This window comes from Lonchura striata, chromosome 1 (assembly GCF_046129695.1).
Source record: "Lonchura striata isolate bLonStr1 chromosome 1, bLonStr1.mat, whole genome shotgun sequence".
Lineage (NCBI taxonomy): Eukaryota > Metazoa > Chordata > Aves > Passeriformes > Estrildidae > Lonchura > Lonchura striata.
In genome coordinates this window covers 47,709,554-47,729,550 of record NC_134603.1, presented here as the reverse complement: position 1 = coordinate 47,729,550, position 19,997 = coordinate 47,709,554, and the positions used below count along the sequence as shown (strand labels likewise).

General features: G+C 39.9%; 1 protein-coding gene across 3 annotated transcripts in view; it reads left to right on the top strand.

Moving 5' to 3' along the window:
• Positions 1–7,329: 7,329 nt before the first annotated feature.
• Positions 7,330–19,997, top strand: part of MIB1 (MIB E3 ubiquitin protein ligase 1) — a 74,171-nt gene continuing 61,503 nt past the window's right edge. For all 3 annotated transcript variants that reach the window (XM_031504016.2, XM_021551558.3, XM_021551557.3), the window contains exons 1-3: positions 7,330–7,802; positions 16,676–16,847; positions 19,153–19,282. In XM_031504016.2, the coding sequence (XP_031359876.1) occupies positions 7,574–7,802; positions 16,676–16,847; positions 19,153–19,282 (531 nt within the window). In that variant the 5' untranslated portion in view covers positions 7,330–7,573. The remainder of the gene's footprint in view (positions 7,803–16,675; positions 16,848–19,152; positions 19,283–19,997) is intronic.

The window sequence follows — 19,997 nt, the reverse complement described above, 5'->3', positions numbered from 1 at the left end:
CTTCAAGGAAGATATATTGCAGTAAAGCATTCTCAGTTTTATTTATCTGTTTTCATTCCTTCATAATAACTTCAAAGAAGATAAAAGGATAAATAGTTGTGTTTCACACAAAAGACCAAAATATCTTAGAGTTATTTATAATCATTTAACACCTCCCTCCCCAGTGAACTAACTTCATATATTTTGGTAAAGTCTATGTACATCAGCAGTATGGTCCTAGCTGAATTCAGTGGAGTCAGAAATAAGCTCAATTAATCTTCTTCCTTTAGGTAATTTCTTAGATTTTATTTAGCATGTTAAGAGGGAAAATTATTTATATGAATTGTATACAAATTTAAGTGAAAGGTATCATTTAAATGTTTATGCAAAGCATTTTGCCTTGTTTAGCAATGGATTTTTTAAATTTAAAAAAAATTCTAGCCATGTTTTAGATAAATACATATTTCAACAAGTCTGTCACAGTGTACTGCAAATATTGCTTCTTAGAATTTACGATTACATAATGTTGTGACTGGAACAATTTTCTTGTGACAAAACAGAAAATTTAGATTCTACTTGAGTTGCTCAATGTTTGTTACTATTTTGGAGGATTGTTAAAATTAAACAGAGGTATTTTTTGGTATTCATCTTTCAGGCATTACTTAGTGCATACTGAATGCCTTTGTAGTACAAGACAAACCTGTACTTGACACAGGACACTGTATGCACATGATTGGCCCCATTGATTGCAACAAAGATTATTGTGCACATAAAGTAAAAACATTCTTAAAATATCTTGACCACTCGTGGAGACAGTTTATTTTCCTACCAGTCTAAAAACATGAGCTAGCTGGTTCTGATTACATCTTAGAATTTCAAGTAAGTACTTTCTTTACAATCTTTGCAATCAGGAAATTTAATACTAGGAAGAAATTAATTCCTCCTTGCAATGCATCACCTAATTTAAAAATAATCTATAAATTAAACAAATATGGCTAAACCCTTGGAAATATCAGGTAAGTATATGTTTTTGAATCCTGTGAGGTGTGCTAAAGTAGAAGAATTTGTATAGATGTGCTAACATCAGTACCTGGTATTGTAGTGTGTATGCCCTAGACTGCTACATAATTTTTAATTATTCTATTTTATCTTTGAATATTTAAAACTTCTGGATTATCTTCACAGGTTTCTTACTTCTTCTCCACTCAAAAGAGTTCAGCACACTAAAACTTAACACCTTAAAACTTTTTTCAACATGTTGAGGATTTTAGCTATATACAAAAACCCCCCAGAAAACCCCCAACCCCAAAAAACATTATTTTTTTGCAGATCTCCATAGGTGTGCTTCTTTTTCCCAGCAGGAAAATGAAATTATGTCTCTCTATTCTGTTCTCTGCTAAGCTGTTTTTCTTTTTTAGAAAAGGAGATAAAGCTCCTTAGAAAAGAAAATCCAGTTTCATAGATATTGTGGGTTAATAAATCTGTTCTAATTAACAGTTTCATATGGGATGTCATTAGCATAGTGGAAAACAAACTCACCAAGGCAATTTGCTCTGGTGCATGACAACTTGCTCACTATCTGGCATAAAAAATATTTTAATCTGCAGAAACTAGGAAAAAAAGCAATGCCAATTATTCGTGACATTTCTGAAAATTGAGGAAGAAAATTGGATTGTGCCGGGGTAATTAATCTGGTAAATAAAGCAGAGGAAATAGAGTGCGACAAGTTAAGACGACGGGTGTGTTTTATCATTCGTGAGCGATGGTTCACGGCCTCGCGATGGCAGCAGAGGCTGCAGAATCAGGGTTGTTTTTGACAACTAAACCACGGATAATAAACAGGATATGCCCTGCAGTTCCTAACTGGTACTTCGGGTTCCAGAAAATGTACATTATGTACATTTTCACTTAAAGAAGTGGCATGTTTATCAGACCAGAAGTTTCTGTGGAGTGGGGTTACATAATTTCATTTAAAAAAAAGTTCAGAGCATTTTTTTTTTTCCAGTAAGACAGTATTGTTTATCTAATTTGCCAATATTTCTGTTTCCTCAGTTACTTAAGGTAGTTACACAGAGAAGAATAGGCCAGTAGCTTCCTTTTTCCTCATTTTTTTTCCTAGTACTTTTGTCCACAGGAAAGAACTGTGGTATAAAATCCATTTTGAGGAAAACCAGAAAATTAAAATCTAGAATGCTGTCAGTTTCCAGGAGGAAGATTTAAAAAAATGTGAAAAATGTGCTTGTTCCAAAATGTCTTGAACTAAGGAAGCTGAATTTTTCGACTCAGATCAGTATAAATTTATAAGCTCTATCTCTGTAATTTAAAAAGAAAACTGCAGTCTGCTCATTGTATCCAAATTAGATGTTCTTTCTCAACTTACAGGCAGCTATTTATATATATTTCCTTCATATGACAAGTTCTAAGAACTCAGGATTTGTGCAAGATAGTAAATGAAACCTTGCAACTCTACAAGTTAAAAATTGTCTTTCCAAAAAGTTGAGATTTTTTTTTTCTTCTGACATGTGTAAAAGCAAGTCTTTCATATAGAATTCTTTCCTGCAAAAGGCACAGTTCCCTTTCTGTATTCCAGATAGCACAGTTCCCTTTCTGTATTCCAGATAGCACAGTTCCCTTTCTGTGGTCTGTTTCCATTTTGTGTTCCTGATACTACACAGCAAGTTCATCTTTAATCAAACAAGACAGTCCAGAAAAACTTCCATCAAAGCCTCTCTTCAATCCAGGCAAGTACTTACATTGGAATTTCCTCCTGGAGCATGACATTTTGCAGATCTGAAAGACAGCCAGGCAGAGTTTAGACAAGCAGCTTTCTTGACGGCTTTGATGGGCAGGAGCATGGGCTGGATGTTCTCCGAAGTCCTATTTCCTGTGACTCTACAAGAGTTGTCTTGAGAGTTGCCCTACCCTTCAGAAGGGTGGCAGCTGCTCTTATAGAAAGTCACTCTTAATAAAGTGTTTGCTTTCTAACAAAACCAAGGAGGCTACAGGGTATGCACAGCACTGGATTCTGCACAAGCCGGAGGTCTTCTCTCTTGGCTCCTTACTGGATTGCTCCAGTATGGCAGAAAGTGGTGAGGAAGACCATAATCACCAGCTGGGGGATAGACTCAGCAAATACACATAATTTTGGGTAGCCAGAAGAGAACATGTTCACTAGATCATTTTGAGCATCCGAACTCCTGCACTGCATGAATATGAATGAGTCTTTGCAATTAGAGAGAGTTTGCCTAAAGCACTGTGGATTCCCTTCCTCCAGCCTGTGATTCAACTGCTCTGCCACAACTACCTGAGGTGTTCAAAGCAAGTGCTGTCTCACAGGGCCAGCAACATTGTAAATAAGCCTTTCACAGATGAATGTTGCTCCTGATGCAGCAGTTTTAGGCATTGCTGCTCTGCCAGTCAGAATAGTGGGAAAAAAACCCCATAGTGCCATTCTTCTACTGGTTCTAGGTTTGAGGGGGGGTTATAAGTGCAATTTTTACATTCTAGACCTGAAAAGCAAAGAAATAAATTGTCTGCCAATTATAGTATTGAGGGCTTAGATGGCATTTTCCTCCACAATCTGAGGACTGATAAATTACCTGTAGTGTGAGCACATGGATTCACAAGGGACAGTCCTGTTTAACCAGTTTGGTATGATACAGTCACACATCTAGTGGTTGAAGGGAAGACAGTGAACACAGTTTTTCTGGATTTTAGTAAGGCTTTTGATACTGTCCCTCACATCATCCTTTTGGACAAGTTACCCAAACATGGGATGAGCCAGTTCACAATGCACTAGGTGAAGAACTGGCTGAAGGAAAGGGCTTACATGGTTGTGGCGAATGGGGTCACATCTGGCTGGTTACTGGTCACCAACAGTTCTCCTCTCCTCAAATACGCAGAGTAATTTGAAAATGGAAGGTAAGAAACTTGCATCTCTTCTCTCTCTTCTTCTCTCTTCTCTTGCCTTCTCCTTTCTCTTTCTCATCCCTTCTCCCTTCTCTTCTTTTCTGTAAAATGGCTGCAATTGGAGGCAAATTCAAATTCAGAGACACTCTTGGCATACATCAGGAGAAGAAAACAGTCCTATTGAAGGACCAGAGAATTGTTAGAGACAACTGCAAATCCACATCAATTTATTTTGTGTACAACCAGCCAGCCAAGGAGCTAACACCTTCTGCCTCACAAAAGGCCTTAAGCCAACAAGGGTTTTTCTCAGCTGAAAAATGAATCTGAATTCTTCCCTTAAGGTGTTACTGTGGCTAGTTTCCCAGCTTCTAAAGAAAATGCTGACACATATCTGAAAATGTGGTGTCTGTCACTTTTCTTGTCACAATATGTCAATTGGATCCAACTTTCTATGGAATCTTTATCTCGTTTATACTTCTGCTTGTTTTATTTATATTTTTTTCAAAATTTAAAGTTCTCTTCTTCTTCTTGCTATTACATTCTGATTCTTCTATCGACACTCTTCTGTGAGTCTCCAGTAGTCTTCTGGTCCTTATTCAGAATTAGGTTTTCTCGCTTATTATTCTAACACTAATGCTGTGGCTGATACCAGAAAAATATCAAGATAGGACCACTTAACTGTCCAACAAAACTTGAAAATCTTTCCCCAAAGCTATATTATTTTTCTGTGCCCTGATGTCACTTTTTAAAATCTCCATCTGAAAATGGCATTTAGTGCTTATTTTGAAGGCTAATTCAAATAAAATATTCAAGAGCTAAATATCCTTTTTTCTTTACTAGTTGGTTAAACAGGAGCACAGAATATGGACTATAAATTATGATTCAAAGAGACAATATAATAACATATTTGGGATTCTGGAAAATTGAATCACGTAGCCAATGACAATTTTTCACCTTCCACAACTTTGTGGCCATATAGGAGTAGAAAACACTAATGGGAGATTAGAGTGCAAAAATTTGTCATGAACTCACTGGCACGTGAATACATCAGCCCAGTCTATCCATCCTTCATTTTCTTCCACTCAAATAAAGTAGTACAAGTATTTTGATCTGGTAAAGAACTCCCTGTCAGCTATTGAGGCAGTAGTCTCATTCAGCGCAATAGATACTGGGTTCCAGTTATTACTTACGCTCTTGTGTGTCTAAGACACCTCTGAAATGATCCACCATCTTTAGAGAGTCTGGTTTTTGCAAGTAAATCATCTGATAGAAAAAGCAGGAGAGTAGGAGGAGAGGCACGGGTTATTGTGATAGAGCATGAGTCGTCAGAAGGATTATTGGGAGATAAGAAGCTCCAGGATAATACCTACCCACATACATTGCTGCTGAGCTGCAGCAGCAGCAGATTCTCTTAAGGTCTGTAATTTAGAATATAGTCTTTATGGAATAATTAATGTAAGGGATGAACTTCTCAGATTCTCTCCAGGAGAACTAATTCTGATCTCAGACTTCATTAGTTATTTCTTTTCCTGAAAAGAAATACCTTTCCTGATTACAAAAAGCCTTTTTTATCTATCTGTACCAGAGTAATAGAAAAACATACTCTGGGTTATCCTTAGGCATGTGTGAAATTTATACTTGTCCATAACTATCAAAGCACGAAAAAGTAGAATGAGGCAGATAGGCACATTATTCCTACAAGACTCCAGCTAGATCTTTGATACATTAAGAAACCTCCAGAATTTCTGGGAAATTCTGCCATGTACCAATGCAATAAGCTAGTACAAGCTGTGGGTAGCTTTTGTATAAGGAGGAACATGTGCCATAAAACCCACACTGCCTGACAGCTGTGTGGTATCTGTTGGGCTTTGAGGTTTCCACTGCAGGAGCAGAAATTGGACACTGCTTGGGATTGTCCATTGTCAGGACACAACATCATGTTAGAGGTAACATTCTTCAGCCTGAGCAGGGTTTTAGAAGGAATAAATTATATGAGGAATGTGGTGGCCTGGTGGTTACATGTCCATATTATTCTGCTGTGTTTTACCTTTTGTAAAAAACTGCACAAAAGAAGTCAGGAGATGACTTTGTAGACTCTTCTAGCTGTATTGATAATCACAAAGGCGTAAGAAAGCACAAAACCAGTAAAAATACCCAGAACATAAGGTATGCATTTTTTTAGCCATAACCCTGTTGACTAAGAAATGGTTTTCTTTTGTCTGGTTCAGACTTTCCTGTCCTTCAGGATAGATGCCTTTTAAAAAGGTGACACACAAAAGAAGGAGACATAAAAGCAATGGAGGACCATTTTTAAAACGAAGAATCATTCTATAAAAGATTGGCAAGGTTGTGTGGAGTTAAAGGAAATACTTGAGTGTCACGAGAGTGCTAACGAAGAGGGTAGTTTATGAAGAATTACATTGCAGGTATTTGCTCAAAGTTTGAGCAAGTACATCCTCTGTGAAGGATCCTCTGAGGTGGGAAGGGCAGGTGGAGGTACTGATTACTCCCTTCGGCAGACTGGAGCACCTGAACACAGCTTAAAATGTTCCTGGGTACAAAAGTGTGGCCCCACCAACTTCATCTCGGTAGTACGCAAGCCTCACATCTACAGTCTGAAAAGAAAGTGGGATGTGAGGACACAATAATAAATCGAAAATGAGAAAACACTGCTTTGAAATCACAGAATTGTAGATTCATTAAATGTCCCATCCATGGAAGTGTTCAAGGTTGCTTTGGATGGGGATTTGAGCAACCTGGTCTATTGGAAGTTGTTCCTGCCCATGGCAGGTGGGTTGTAACCAGATGATCATCAAGGACCCTTCCAGCCCAAAGCATTTGATGGTTTACCTAAGGTAGATCACTCATGACTTAGTTGATAAAATTCAATTGATAATCCCTCTGCCACTGAAGCATAGGCAATAGGAGCACCTTGTGGATGGAGAAGGAGGTGGGCGGTTCGGCCACACCTCATCACCTCAGGGCCGGGCGGGGCGGTGCGACAGCCCTCGGCGGCAGGACGCCGCGATTCCCGAAGGAATGGCCGGGCTGGGGACCTGCTGGAGCCTCCGCCAGCGCTGCGGCAGGGACGCGCAGCCCCGGCTCGCTGCCCCGCTCCCGGCCCTTCCCTCGGGCGCGGCCCCGGCTCGCTGCCCCGCTCCCGGCCCTTCCCTCGGGCGCGGCCCCGGCTCGCTGCCCCGCTCCCGGCCCTTCCCTCGGGCGCGGCCCCGGCTCGCTGCCCTGCCTGCTCCCGGCCCTTCCCTCGGGCGCGGCCCCGGCTCGCTGCCCCGCTCCCGGCCCTTCCCTCGGGCGCGGCCCCGAGCCGGGCAGGGCGCGGGGCAGTGCCCGCCGCGGCTCCGCAGGGGGCGCTCGAGTGACGCGCCCGCCGCGGCGGCTGCGCAGGCGCGGCGGGGCGGGGGCGGCCCCGCCGGTCTCCCTGGAGCCGGCGCCGTCGCGGCCGCAGGTCCCGGATGTAGCGGCGGGAGCGGGTGGGGGGCGCCGCTGGGGCCAGGGAATGGGCGCGTAGGGAGCGAAGAACGAAAGAAGGGAAGGAGCGAGCGAGCAAGGAGAAGAGCCGGACGGAGATTCCCGCCCGGCGCCCGAGGTAGCCGCCCCCATCGGGGTCCCCCTCCGCCGGCTGCGGGCTGCGCGCCCCCTCCATCCGCCCCGGGGCTCCACCGCCGGGATGAGCAGCTCGCGGAACAACCGGGTGATGGTGGAAGGAGTCGGGGCCCGGGTGGTCCGCGGCCCGGACTGGAAGTGGGGGAAGCAGGATGGCGGCGAGGGCCATGTGGGCACCGTGCGCAGCTTCGAGAGCCCCGAGGAGGTGGTCGTGGTGTGGGACAACGGCACCGCCGCCAACTACCGCTGCTCCGGGGCCTACGACCTCCGTATCCTCGACAGCGCGCCCACCGGTGAGCGGGGAGGGAACGGAGGCACCAACACGGCGCTGGGTCTGGGCGGCAGCATCGCGTGGTGCTGGGGGTCCCGTCCTGGGGAGCGGATTGCGCCCTTCCTTCCCCTTTGGAGGTGCGCCTTTTCCTTGGATTTTGGGGGGGGGGGGGGGGAGTCAGGCACCCGCCGCCTCCCTGCGCGTGGGTGTCTGTCTGTGCACGTCCGTGTGTCTGTGCGTGTGGACACGCAAACTTGGGACGAATCTACAGCGCGGGGCCGCGGGGACAGAAGTTGTCCCGGGACTGCTGAATTGGGGTAGACAAAGCAAAAGTGATCTGCTACAGACAGCAGGCTCCTGTTGTGCCGGGGAGGAGGTGGAGGGAGGCAGCCGAGAGGGAGATACATCAAGGTTTGGGTTTGCTTTCACGCCCTGATCCCCACTTCTTGAGTTTATGTTTCAGAGCAGGTTTGTAAAATTCTGGCAATCATCCTTGAATCAAGTGCAGGGATAATTACAGAAGAAATGTGTACTGTGTTTTTTTCTAAAGGTTACACTAAGTGGTTGAAATACCGTGGTTTTGTGCCTGTAATCTGCACGTTGCCTTTTATCTGTATTGTCAGAGCTGCTGTGAAATGGTGAAGCTACTGGGAGGAAAAGAAGTGCATGAGTTCATTATTTTAATTAGTTAGCTGCTTGATATTTATGCTTTAAATCCTATCATTTTAGACAATGGAATTTGATCTGCACTGACATTATGCGGCAGTGTTAGTGTTGCAAACACTGCAGGGAAATTGTTCATTTTAGCACCTGTTTTTACAGTGAAAAGTCACACAGAAAAATATAGATATTGTTAAGTTTCATCAGAAACATCGTGAGGTGGCTTTTGGGCCGGTCAGGATTGCCTCAGTAATGAGGTGTTTGCACTGATTTGTTTGAGGCACTAGAGCTGTATTCTTTTGTAATGTGTCTTTCATTTAGAACGTGATGGAGAGACCATCTTTGTGCCAGCTACGTGTAGTGTTACAGCAAGGAAAATTATAGCAGCAGTTGAAGCTAAAATACTTGAGGAGACAGAATCATGGAATTGATCCGAACAAATTACAAAAAATTTTGATAAGGAAAGAGCCCCAAATATTGCATGGTTACCATTTGAGATGGATTTAATTTTTCAGTGACTGGGTACCACCTTCTCTGCTGGCATGGTGATTGTTTTTTTGAAAAACCTTTTGCAATGGACTTTAAAACAAGAAAGAGGAGTCTTTCAGGTTGTCAGTCCTTGTCTTGCAGGTGTTTATGCTTAGAAACTTAACTGTGTTTGATGTCCTGAAGAAACCAGTGGGACTGCTTCTGCTTAGAAGTACATGCATAAATGTTGCATATGAGCCTCGAATGCTCATTGTTCTAGCCCTGCCTGACATATTTGCAAGCAGAGGTGTCCTCTTAACTGTATCTGGAAGCCTAGACTTAATATTCAGTCTTAAAACTATCATGTTTTTATTTCTGTTTCTTGCTTTATTCCTCCTGATTTTCATTTTTCTTTATACTTCTGTATTACAATTTTAACTTCTGTTTCAGATAAAACTCTGTATTTTGTGTCACATGCATTGCTGTTGCCAGGCTTAGCAAAACGGTATTTGATCTCCTGTGGTTTCTGGCGAACATCATCCTCATCCTCATGGAACTGTTGTGTGGAAGTACCCAGGGTTGCTTTTGCTAGAGAGAGTTACTTTTGGGGTCTTTATTCCCTGGAGATAGAAAGAGTAGAAGTCCACAAAGTAGTTTTAACAAAAAGGCAAAATTAACTGAGTTAAGGTGCTGTCAGTTTGGACTGAAGTCCTCGGTTTATTGCTGATTCACTTTGTAGTCTTGTCTAAATCACTTCCCTTCTTTGCCTTTTGGTAATGATTTGGTTTTTCTCCATGGTGGTGACTGTCTGTTGTTTAGAGTAAGTGGCTCTGACTTTGGATAATGCTTTGATACTTCTCTAGGGACATTAATATGAGCGGGATTAGGTGACAGAAATTTCTTGTGGTAGTATTAATGATGATGTTGAACAAGGAAATGTTACAAAGCATGGGGTGGCTTTTTGTTTGATGATACTTAGTGGAGTGTGTATCATGGCTCTTAGAATTTAAAATGAAAAAAAATTCTCTGGTTCATGAATTTACAGTCACAATGTGAGTTTATAGGGAAAATAAATATAAAAGTCAAATAATAAAAATAATAATTAGTTCTTGCTGTGAGTTCTTTCTATTATGTATTCATAACTAGTCTTGATTGTAAGTTCTTAGAAGTGGTACTTGCAGCCAGAGTTGCTGCTTTAAGTTTGAAGCCTGTGTAGCCAGGAACAGTAGTGGTGCATCAGGAACTTAGAGTGTTACAAAAGTAATTATTGAAGGTCATTCTATTAAAAAAAATAAAAAGGCAAATTGAGTTTGATTAATGTATGTGCATATATATGTATATGCCAGAACTATGCTTCATATACTTAAACTGTTCTTATCTTTCAGGGGTTGTAGGCTATTACCAGCATTGTGACACTATGTTAGCATCTTAGAAAACTTTAATAGCCTTAGTGCTAAGATACTAGGTTGGTCTTCTTAAAATAAAAACTCATTTACATGAAGAATATGTATTGTAAACTCTTTGCTCTGGATGCAGTCATCTGGGTCATGAGGGACTTGAGATACAAAGTTCGGTGTTGTTTTGGTTATGTCTACCAGGTTTGTGTATTGGCTGTCCTTTGTTGTGGTCATATTTACATTGCCCCATATTGCTTTAAGTGACACAGAGCACTTGAGAGGGATCGGTAAACCAAGGATTTGAAAAGAACCAAAATTTCACATGGAAGTAAAACTTCAGGTAGGTCCTATGTATCTGGCTCCTCAATGGAGAAAGTGGTCAGATGTGATACATCAGTAGTGCAGTGTGGTTGTTCAATTACTTGCAGTTAAATCCTGTTTTTTCTGTGAAGTAGACTTTTGCCAGGATCTATGAGTCTTGAGTGTCACCTTTTTTTGGTAATGTTCTGAAAAAGGAAGAAGAGAAGTTTTCCGAGTTGCTGAAGAGAAGCATGAAAGTTATAAATCCAAGCTTTTTATTTAGAAAGGAAGGCAGCCTTTTACCTGTGCTAAAGGCCAGACAAGTAGCATGTTTGTAGAGAGCACATCTGGCTGTCTGGCTGTATTCACATAATAGCCATAAGCAATATGGAAACGTTTTCTGTTTATTCTCTTTCTATAGAGCAGAATTCATTTGTCATTAATTCCATTTTTTATACAGTGGGTTCAAAGTAACAATATTATTTCCTTGCTGAAAGAATTTACCAATTGTGTTTGAATAAGGGGAGGTGGCGGAGGGGCTGGAGTCAGGAAATGGAAGTCTTGATACAGAATTGTCCCCCAGCTGGAGTGTGTATCAGTGTAGTGTGGAAAACATAATGTGCTGTATTCTGGTAATACTGAAAATCTGGGCGTTACCTGTGGTAGATGAGTGGCTTTCTGTATTGTCTTAATAGGTTTTTATACCTAAAAATGGGCATAATTGATAATGAAGTCAAACATGTTAAAAGCATTCTAAAAGACAGAACACCTATGATTTATCCTGTGTATTTGTTTATTTGTTCTTGCTTTTAGAACATCAAGTGTAATTTACAGCAAGTTATGTTAGACAAGATTTTTTTAGTGGCTACGTGTAAATACTTACAGGAGTCCTCACAAATTAAAAAAATGAATAGCTTCCTGAGTAGTGGTACTCGGGAGGCCTGTTTTTTAAAATAAACGTGTTCTTTGTTCTCCCTGCCCTTCCCCCATGACTCCTACACGATAATCCTCTCCCTTCCTGTATATCTTGTGATTCCCTTACCAGATAGGACACATGCTTTAGCAAGTCTGGTATTTTGTATCTAATAGTAATTGGTCAGCTGGCTACTTGCAGATGATGTATTTAGTAGATTAGTTATTTTTGTGGCAACACTCATTAGAGTTTTCATGCAGTTTTTCAGAATCTGATTATCTCTAAGAAGTTTTTGTTTTCAATTTACCTAAAGTCTGGCCCTAATGTAAAAATGGTCTGGGGGGCAGGAATAGGAAGAACAAAACATTATTACTGCTTTTTAAATTGGGGTGTATATAAATCAGTTTTTAAAGTTGTTTATGGTTTCCCTTACCTGATGGTAGTATTGTCATGGCATGAAGGGATTTTGGTTCATTATAGGTTTGTAGAGAGGAATGTCTCCATTAGAAACCAGATTTTGATTGTTCTGAGAAGTGAAATCATTACTGGTATCTTCTGTGCTTAACAGTGATTGAATGTGGGTACCCCTTGTACATCTGATTTTACTGTTAAAATCCTTTTATTGGACAGTTGTATATTGGCGTCTAATCAATCTGTAGTACAAAAAGCCTATTTGTAACAAATTCAAATAACAATTTGAGCAGCATCACTTTTATTTCTGTTCACAGCTGTAAGAGTGACATGTGTTTCAAAAACTTGTGAAGGGCTGTAAAATTGATGTATAAATGAGCGGTGACAGAGGAATAGCGAGGTAGGTGATCCAGGGAGGATTTGGGAAGAGATGAGAAAAGTGAAGATAACCATGGCATTAAGGTAGAAAGTGAATATGAAATTCAGATATAAATTATAATAAAATAATAAAAGCATTAATGGCAAGTGGACATCAGGAGTATTGGATTTTATAGTGTACTAAAGGTGAAGAGACAAAGAAATAGCAGCTACTTAAAAGTAACTAGGCATGATGAAAGTATGCTTCTTATTACCTGGTTTGTTTTGGTTTTTAAAGTGTATATGATACAAAACTGGTTTCATTTTGAAATAGTCTGGTTCTAGGAAATGTTGAAGAATATTTAGAAGTTTAATTTTTTTCATTATCTCTGTTTAGAGAGCTAAAAGTGCTCTTCTGGTGCATAGCTGGTCAGCTATAGGCTGTTGTCTGAATTTTAAAGTTTTTATGGCACTTTAATTTATTCCAGTAGTTTAATGAATGCTTTCTTTCCTAATATAAACTTCGTAATGTTTGTGTTTCTCAAACTTTCTTAAACAGCCTTCTTTTGAAGAGGGGAAGAGTTTATGTGACAGATTTTGCTTCTGGGTCAGGATTTTAGTTTGGCTCCAGAAACTACACTTGATGCAGTCTCCTGGTTGTTCCTACATACTGTGCTTTGATTTACGTCATGACTGGTTTGGGAGTGCATAAATGCTTTGCTTTTTGGTAAAAGTAAATTGAAATACATGATCTCAATGCTGATGAGCCTTCAGTCCATTGGGGTAGAACCAAGCTAGTCTGAGGCTCTGGACATAATGTCTCCTTCCTTCCCTCTGAGTATCTTTAGTGCCACTGTCAGGTCCTTGGTGCTGAGTTTTGGTGTGTGGATGGTTTACCAGAGGATGGATACCTCAGTGTTGCAGGTTGTCTTTGTGCCACCCATGGAGTGCCACAGTGGAGCAGGGATCCTCACTGCAGCACATAGGGGAGCCCATGCTCAAAGAGTGTTTTCTTCAAGGAATAAAGCTTGTGGAGAGGACTCATGATGGGCAGGGAAAAAGTGTGAGGAGCTGTTACGGATTTCATCCTGTGTTCCCATCTGCACCAAAAGGGTTGTCGAGCACTGGAACAGGCTGCCCATAGGAGTGGTTGAATAATCATCCCTGCAAGTATTTAGAAGTTGTGTAGGCATGGTGCTTAGGGACATGTTTTAGTGGTGATCTTGGTGATATTAAGTTAATGGCTGGACTTGATGGTCCTCAGGGCCTTTTCCAACCAAAAGATTATGTAATTTTAATCTACCCTGGGAAGAAGCAAGGAGATAGAGGTGTTTGGAATGAAGGAATGCAGTTGTCTCTGTGAAGACGGTGAAGTGTAGGGAAAAGATGTTTTAGTTTCTGTTTTCCTTACCATCCTCTTTGTTTTTTTAATTAGCTATAAGTTTTCCCCAAGTCAAATCTCTTTTGCCTGTGATGGTGATTGGTAAATAATTTCACTTTTAGCATGACCTAAGATGTTTCATTTTGTTTTCATTCTTTGTCCTGTTAAGGAGGGAAGAATGAGAAACTGGTTGGGTGGACACCTAACATCCAGGCAAGGTCAACCTACTACCCTTCTGTACCTATAATATCTAGTTGAACTTAAATTCTTTCAATCTTCTCTAACATATATTATTGATCTAAATAATTTTGCTTGTGTTATGACCATGAATAAGAGTTTAGTGTCCCATTATGTGATCAGTAGTAGCACCTTGTTTTAGCCTTTTTTTTTTTTTTTGGCAGATGAAATTCAAGGTCTCTTTATCCACTGTCACCAGAAGCATACAAAATGCTTCTTCCTTCACATCTCTGGTGCAGTGGTTAGACATTCTGTAACAGGATTACTTGCCTGCTCCTGCCCTGCAGTTCTTTGTTTCTCATGGCAGTAGTGTTGTGCAGCACCTCAAAGAATGGGATTGGGAAACCACTTCAGCTGAATATTTTTCCTCCTGGCTGTTTTCCAGCCTGGTATGTTTCTTGATGCAGTTTGCATCCCAGCTCTGCAAAAATCTTTTGCTTGCCTAATGAAAAGAATGGAGCAGCATGGTCAGGTGAGGCATGCACTGAAGTGGGTGTTGCTGCTGGAATGTTGTGTTGGGGAATGGATGAAGAAAGGCCATATCTATCAGGATGGTGTTTAGGGAACTGTGAGATACAGAAACGTCACTTTAGATCAGACACTTCAAGTACAGACGTGCACTGTTCTTTTTTTAAGTCCCAGACACTGTGGTCAGTAAAATGACTTGAGTCAAATATCTTTGTACAATTTTTTCTTGATCTTTCCTAAAGAAATTTTGCTGAGTTTTGCATAGCTGCTTTTGCCTGGTTGTCAAGAAGTGTTTAGTTTTTAAGTTTACAATGAGATGACCTATTCTGTATCACATGATTCCTGATTATACCTCTCTTTTGCCGTTTTTTCTGCTGTTTAGTCAAGTGGAAAAATCCTACAGCACCCAGTTCCTTTGTCCCTTCACATCCAGAATAAATGTATTTCTTGGTTAAATGCCATCCCAAAAGTTCGGCAGGCATTAAAAAATAAAATCAAATTATGTGTAACTTCTGTTTCTATGTGAAATACTGATTTAGCAATCAAATAAAACCAAAACAAATAGTACTTCTCAACCCTAAGCACCATAACTAGTTAGACTTTTTAAACAAGGTGACAAAAGCACTAACAAGGTATCTCTGTGCTTTCAATGCATCCACTCCTGAAGAATGGCTTTGAAAACCTAAGGATAGTAAAATGCCTCAATACCGTCCCTAGAGCAAGAGGGATTGGTCATACTGAGATTCAAGTGAAGGGCTGCAAATGTGTTGTTGCAAAGACTCTTGAGGGCATCTGGTACAGGAAGAGGATGAGGGATCTGGTGGTGCTTATTCTGGAGAAGAGAAGGCTTGGGGAGATCTTAGGAGTGTATATAAATACCTGATGAATGCTGTAAAGAGGATGGAGCCAGGCTCTTTTCAGTGGTGTCAGGTGACAGGGCAAGAGAGAATGGGCATAAATTGAAATACAGGAATTTCCACTGAAACTAGAGAAACATTTTTTTTCTAGGGATGGTTGTATATGCTGTGTTGTGGAGTCTGTTCTTATTGGTAATCAAAACCTTGATTGGAAATGGTCCTGGGCAGCCAGCTCTAGTTTACTTTGCTTTGAGCAGTGGTTGTTGGAAAAGACAATTTTCAGACATTACTTCCAACATCAGCTGTTACGTATTTCTGTGAAATGATCAAAAAAGAAGGCATTTCCTTCAGTTTTGCCTTTCCAACTGTTGATTTTTCTTTGCTACAGATGGTTCAGCTGTTGGATGTAAGTGACTAATAGTTTCATAGTGAATTTGGCAGTCATCTCTGAAAGCATCCCTGCTGGAAGGGGCAAAATCCATTCTTTTTCCTCAAGTTCAAATTGATCTGTGATTTTTTTAAGGGGAAGTGACTGGGAAAATTCTGTGTTACTCTAGCTTCTTAGTGCTTATTTCTGTCTAGTGCTACAGACTGAATGCTAGTGCTTCTCTCTTGTATTGCTCATTTTTTTCCAAAGAGCAGAATTGATTTTTTTTTTTAATAAACTTGTGGCTGTTCACTGTATTTAGAATGGGTGGATGGAAACTCTGTGACTGATCATTTTCACTCTGCTGTAGCTTGGCAGAGTTGTAAGCCTAAAGCCTTGGGATCAGTTTTTGTGGAAGGCTTGGCAGAGCTCATGCTGGTGGGTTACATCTGGTCTGTCTCTGGCACAGTCTTTTTAGAAGCAAAACCAAAATAACAGTAAAATGCTTCAAAAACGTTAACAGATTTTCATGAAGCAAATGGCATCTATCCAAGAGAGCTTAATTATTTTCCTATATAAAAAAGGATACAGACAAGCACTTAAACTTTCCAGTGTGCAAAATGTGCAAGTCAAACCAGTAATTTTTAGGCTGCCACATACAGTTGAGCACAGTAGCCTTTGTGATACAATGTGTGTTAATATCTGTACACCAGAGATAAAATTCTAGATTGCCCTTTGTATTTTGATAAACTCACTTCTGACCCTTTATCTTGTAGTTAAAAGATATTTCATTTTCTTTCTCTTCTTTGTATAGATGGAAGGAAGCAGACATAGACTTCTGAGCTTTTTAAGCTGAGAGAAAATAGAATAATTCAGGAACAGACTGCCAACCAGGATATGGGGCAAAGTCCCCTATCTTTTCCCCTCAGTGATACAGGCTGATAGGGTATAAGCAGCAGCCTTTCTTTATTGTTACCTTTCTAGTATATGATTTCAAATTATAGTGGTGTGCAACAGAAGTCTATGTAGTGATGCAGCAAAGATTTTACGGTTTTTTGGTTTTTTTTTTCCTTCCACAGGTATCAAACATGATGGGACTATGTGTGATACTTGTCGACAGCAGCCTATCATTGGCATCCGATGGAAATGTGCTGAATGCACCAATTATGACTTGTGCACAGTTTGCTATCACGGGGACAAGCATCACTTGAGGCATCGTTTTTACAGAATTACCACACCGGGAAGTGAAAGGTAAAACCTAACTTTTTCCTTGTGAAATCAAGTAGAAACAGGTATTTGTAGTTAACTTTGAAACTGGACATTTAGTTACTGAAATTTGGATTATGTAAGAGAAGTGCCTTGAGGTTAGATTGTGTTTCTGGGAGACGGCTAGCTAGGAGAAGTCTTGGAAAACATGGAAGTTTTAGGAAGAACGAACAGAGTACAGAAGAAGGTTAGGATATGATTATTCAGTTTTGCTTAATCTCCTTGAGGCTTTCCTAGGTTTTGTGTTCTCATATTTAAAACATAGGCAATTACCTTTATACTATGTGTAATCACAGAAAGATTTATCGATGAATTCTGAATTTGAAGGTTGAATTAGGTTCAGTAATGGTGTGGACAGACTGAGGAAATATACCTACCCTCCTTGAAGGTTATGGAAAACAGAATGATTGGGGAATAAAACCTTGGACTTGGACTGCTTAAACTGCTTACTACAGGAAACAGAGAAAAAATGCTATGAAGAGTTGTTCTACTCTTGCCTTAGTTTTCATATTCTTAAGCATCTATTTTTATCTCTCAGTGGAGAACTCTGAACAAAATTGCATTTAGTGTGTTCTTTTATAGGTGTTCTTGACTTTAAATAACTTGTCTCAGTCCAAAGCCCCTCTGTGTCATGATTTATCTACCAGTTAAGTGAGAACAGTGATACTTGCCTGCTGCTAAATACTTGGAAAGCTATGGAAAAACACTGTGTAAAGGCTATACACTGTGGTGTCACCTCTGTGATGCTTCCTGAATGATCTTTCATTAAATCATCAAAGTATTTTTTTTCTTCATATGGTGCTCATTTGAATGTAATGCATAAGACAACATTTATATCTTCTTGGAGAAGTTAGGTTTAGTTAAAGAATGTTTTCTATTTATTTGTTTTTTGAAGTCGTGTTGCTTTTGAGAATGCTTGCCAGAATTTTTTTTCTTTCTTAGGCTGACATTTCCTTTGCAGTTTTAAGAGGTTGGTTATGGTAAATACAGCACAAGTTTTAGTTTTGAAGATAGATTGTACACTGTGTAAAATATTGCTGGAATTTTTTTGCATCTTTTCACTTTCTTCCTTTCTTTGTTTACTCTCACTGAGCTCTTATCTAGAAGGCAGCTTCTTCTGCCAAGGAGCTGTTTCTATTGGATCAAGCTTAGCTGAGAAAAAATTATGGAAGTTAACTGTTTTAGGAAGGAGAAAAGGGCAAAACAGTGCTGTTGAATGTGAAGAATGTCTCACAGGAAAAATAGCAAGAGACATGTAAGAATGTTTTGGTGAAGGGAAGCATAAGCTCATATATTTTATTTTTGGGTCTGGGATATTGTATGGGTGGCATAATGAAGTAATGTACATAGGTTTTTGTCTCAGTTTTTTAGGTATTGAGTACTTCTTAAGAAGCTTCTCTAAACAAGATTACTATGTGTTTTTGATAACTTTTATTTTTCTTAGGGAAAAAAAAATGCCAGTGTTTCCATGTGCTCTTTGCATTGATTGTAACAGTTGAACTTTTTCCTTGTGTGCCATCTGCTGGATGTTAAAAGTTAGCAGGATGCTGAGAAATTTCCTGAAGTGGTCAGGAAACATCCCAAATGTCAGCTGAAAAATTCTTTTGTCTGGCAACATGTTCCTGGTATGAAGTAAAAAGCCTTGTTGTGTGAAAATTGGTGGCTTTTGAGATGATTATTTCTATTTCTAGTTAAATAATCATGTACTGTTCTGTTTAGGCTTATCTACTTCAGTCTCCCATTGAAGTCAGAAGGAAAAGGTTTGCTTTAAAAAAAAGCATATAATATGACTGAAAAATGGATGCTACTATATTGACTTAAATTTGCTAAGACATGTGATAAAAATGTGTAGAAAAACTGAGGGAGGAGGGAGAAGAGTTGCTCTTAATATTGTAATTCTGAATAAAAGTGACAAGGCAGTTGTGGGACAGAAGTATTGCCTTAGAGTGCATCGAAGAGAAGCAGAAATGTGTTTGTATAGCTCTTCTTGTCCTTTAATGATTTTAATAATATAAGTACAGATCTATATGCAGGTGTTTACAAGATGAATGCTGGTAGTAGGAAGTCTTGAGAAAAATTGTTAGAATTTAAAAAACTAATTACCAACATTCATTAAATCAGATTTTGGAAGCTTGTGCGCTCTTCTGTACTGCTTGTGTGATTCATGCATTGAAATCTGCAGTTGTCTGTTATTTTTGTTTTAAGATGCTCTCCTTCCCATCCCCAAATAGTTGTTTTGGACTTCCTTTATTATGTTGACATTTGTGGGTTCTTCTTTTAATAACTTCAGGGTATTGTTGGAGTCTCGACGTAAATCAAAGAAAATTACAGCAAGAGGAATCTTTGCAGGTGCCAGGGTGGTGCGAGGAGTTGACTGGCAATGGGAAGATCAAGATGGTGGCAATGGGCGTAGAGGAAAGGTAAAAATAAAACTGGTTTAAATAAGAAGCTCTTTTTGCTCATGTAATGGCTTCAGTGGCCTTTTTAATTTTAGAGCAAGAGTACAATCATGAAAGCTCCCGTTTTAATTGTCTGGGCACTTTTAAATCTTATTTCGTAATACTTAAGCATTTAGAAAGAGGAGGGGGTGTACACTATAGCCAATTCTTTTACATTTTAATTGGTCTTTTTTACAATATCAGCACAGAATTTTTTTAATTATTAATTTTTTGTCATGGCTGTCTGTTTAAGATTGCTGTGTAGCAACAGCAAGATCTCGAGCATATTTCAGTGTTACTAGAGAGCTGGTATAAAATCAGAGCTGTCAAGAGTACCCCTTTCTAGTCATCACTGTATTCTGTAATCTTGCTGCTTGTTGGCCAGCACATTTGTGTATCTCTTGCTCTTGGTTTTCAGTGCTGGCACCCTAGGGTTTTGTTTCTCACATAATGATTACAGGGAGTTTCCAGTTAAAAATTAAAAAGCTGTGCAAGTTTTGGGTGTGGCTATTATGTTACTGGCTTAGGACAGTCTAGGAGTGCTTGTGATGCAGTGCTATGGTAAAAATACTTGTATGGGATGATAAGTTAGTAATTGTAACATCTCTTTATTTTACTTTTGCAACTTCCATTTACCTTGCGAACTAATGAAGATTTGTTCTAAGTATGAATATACAACAGGCAGTGTAAAATACAC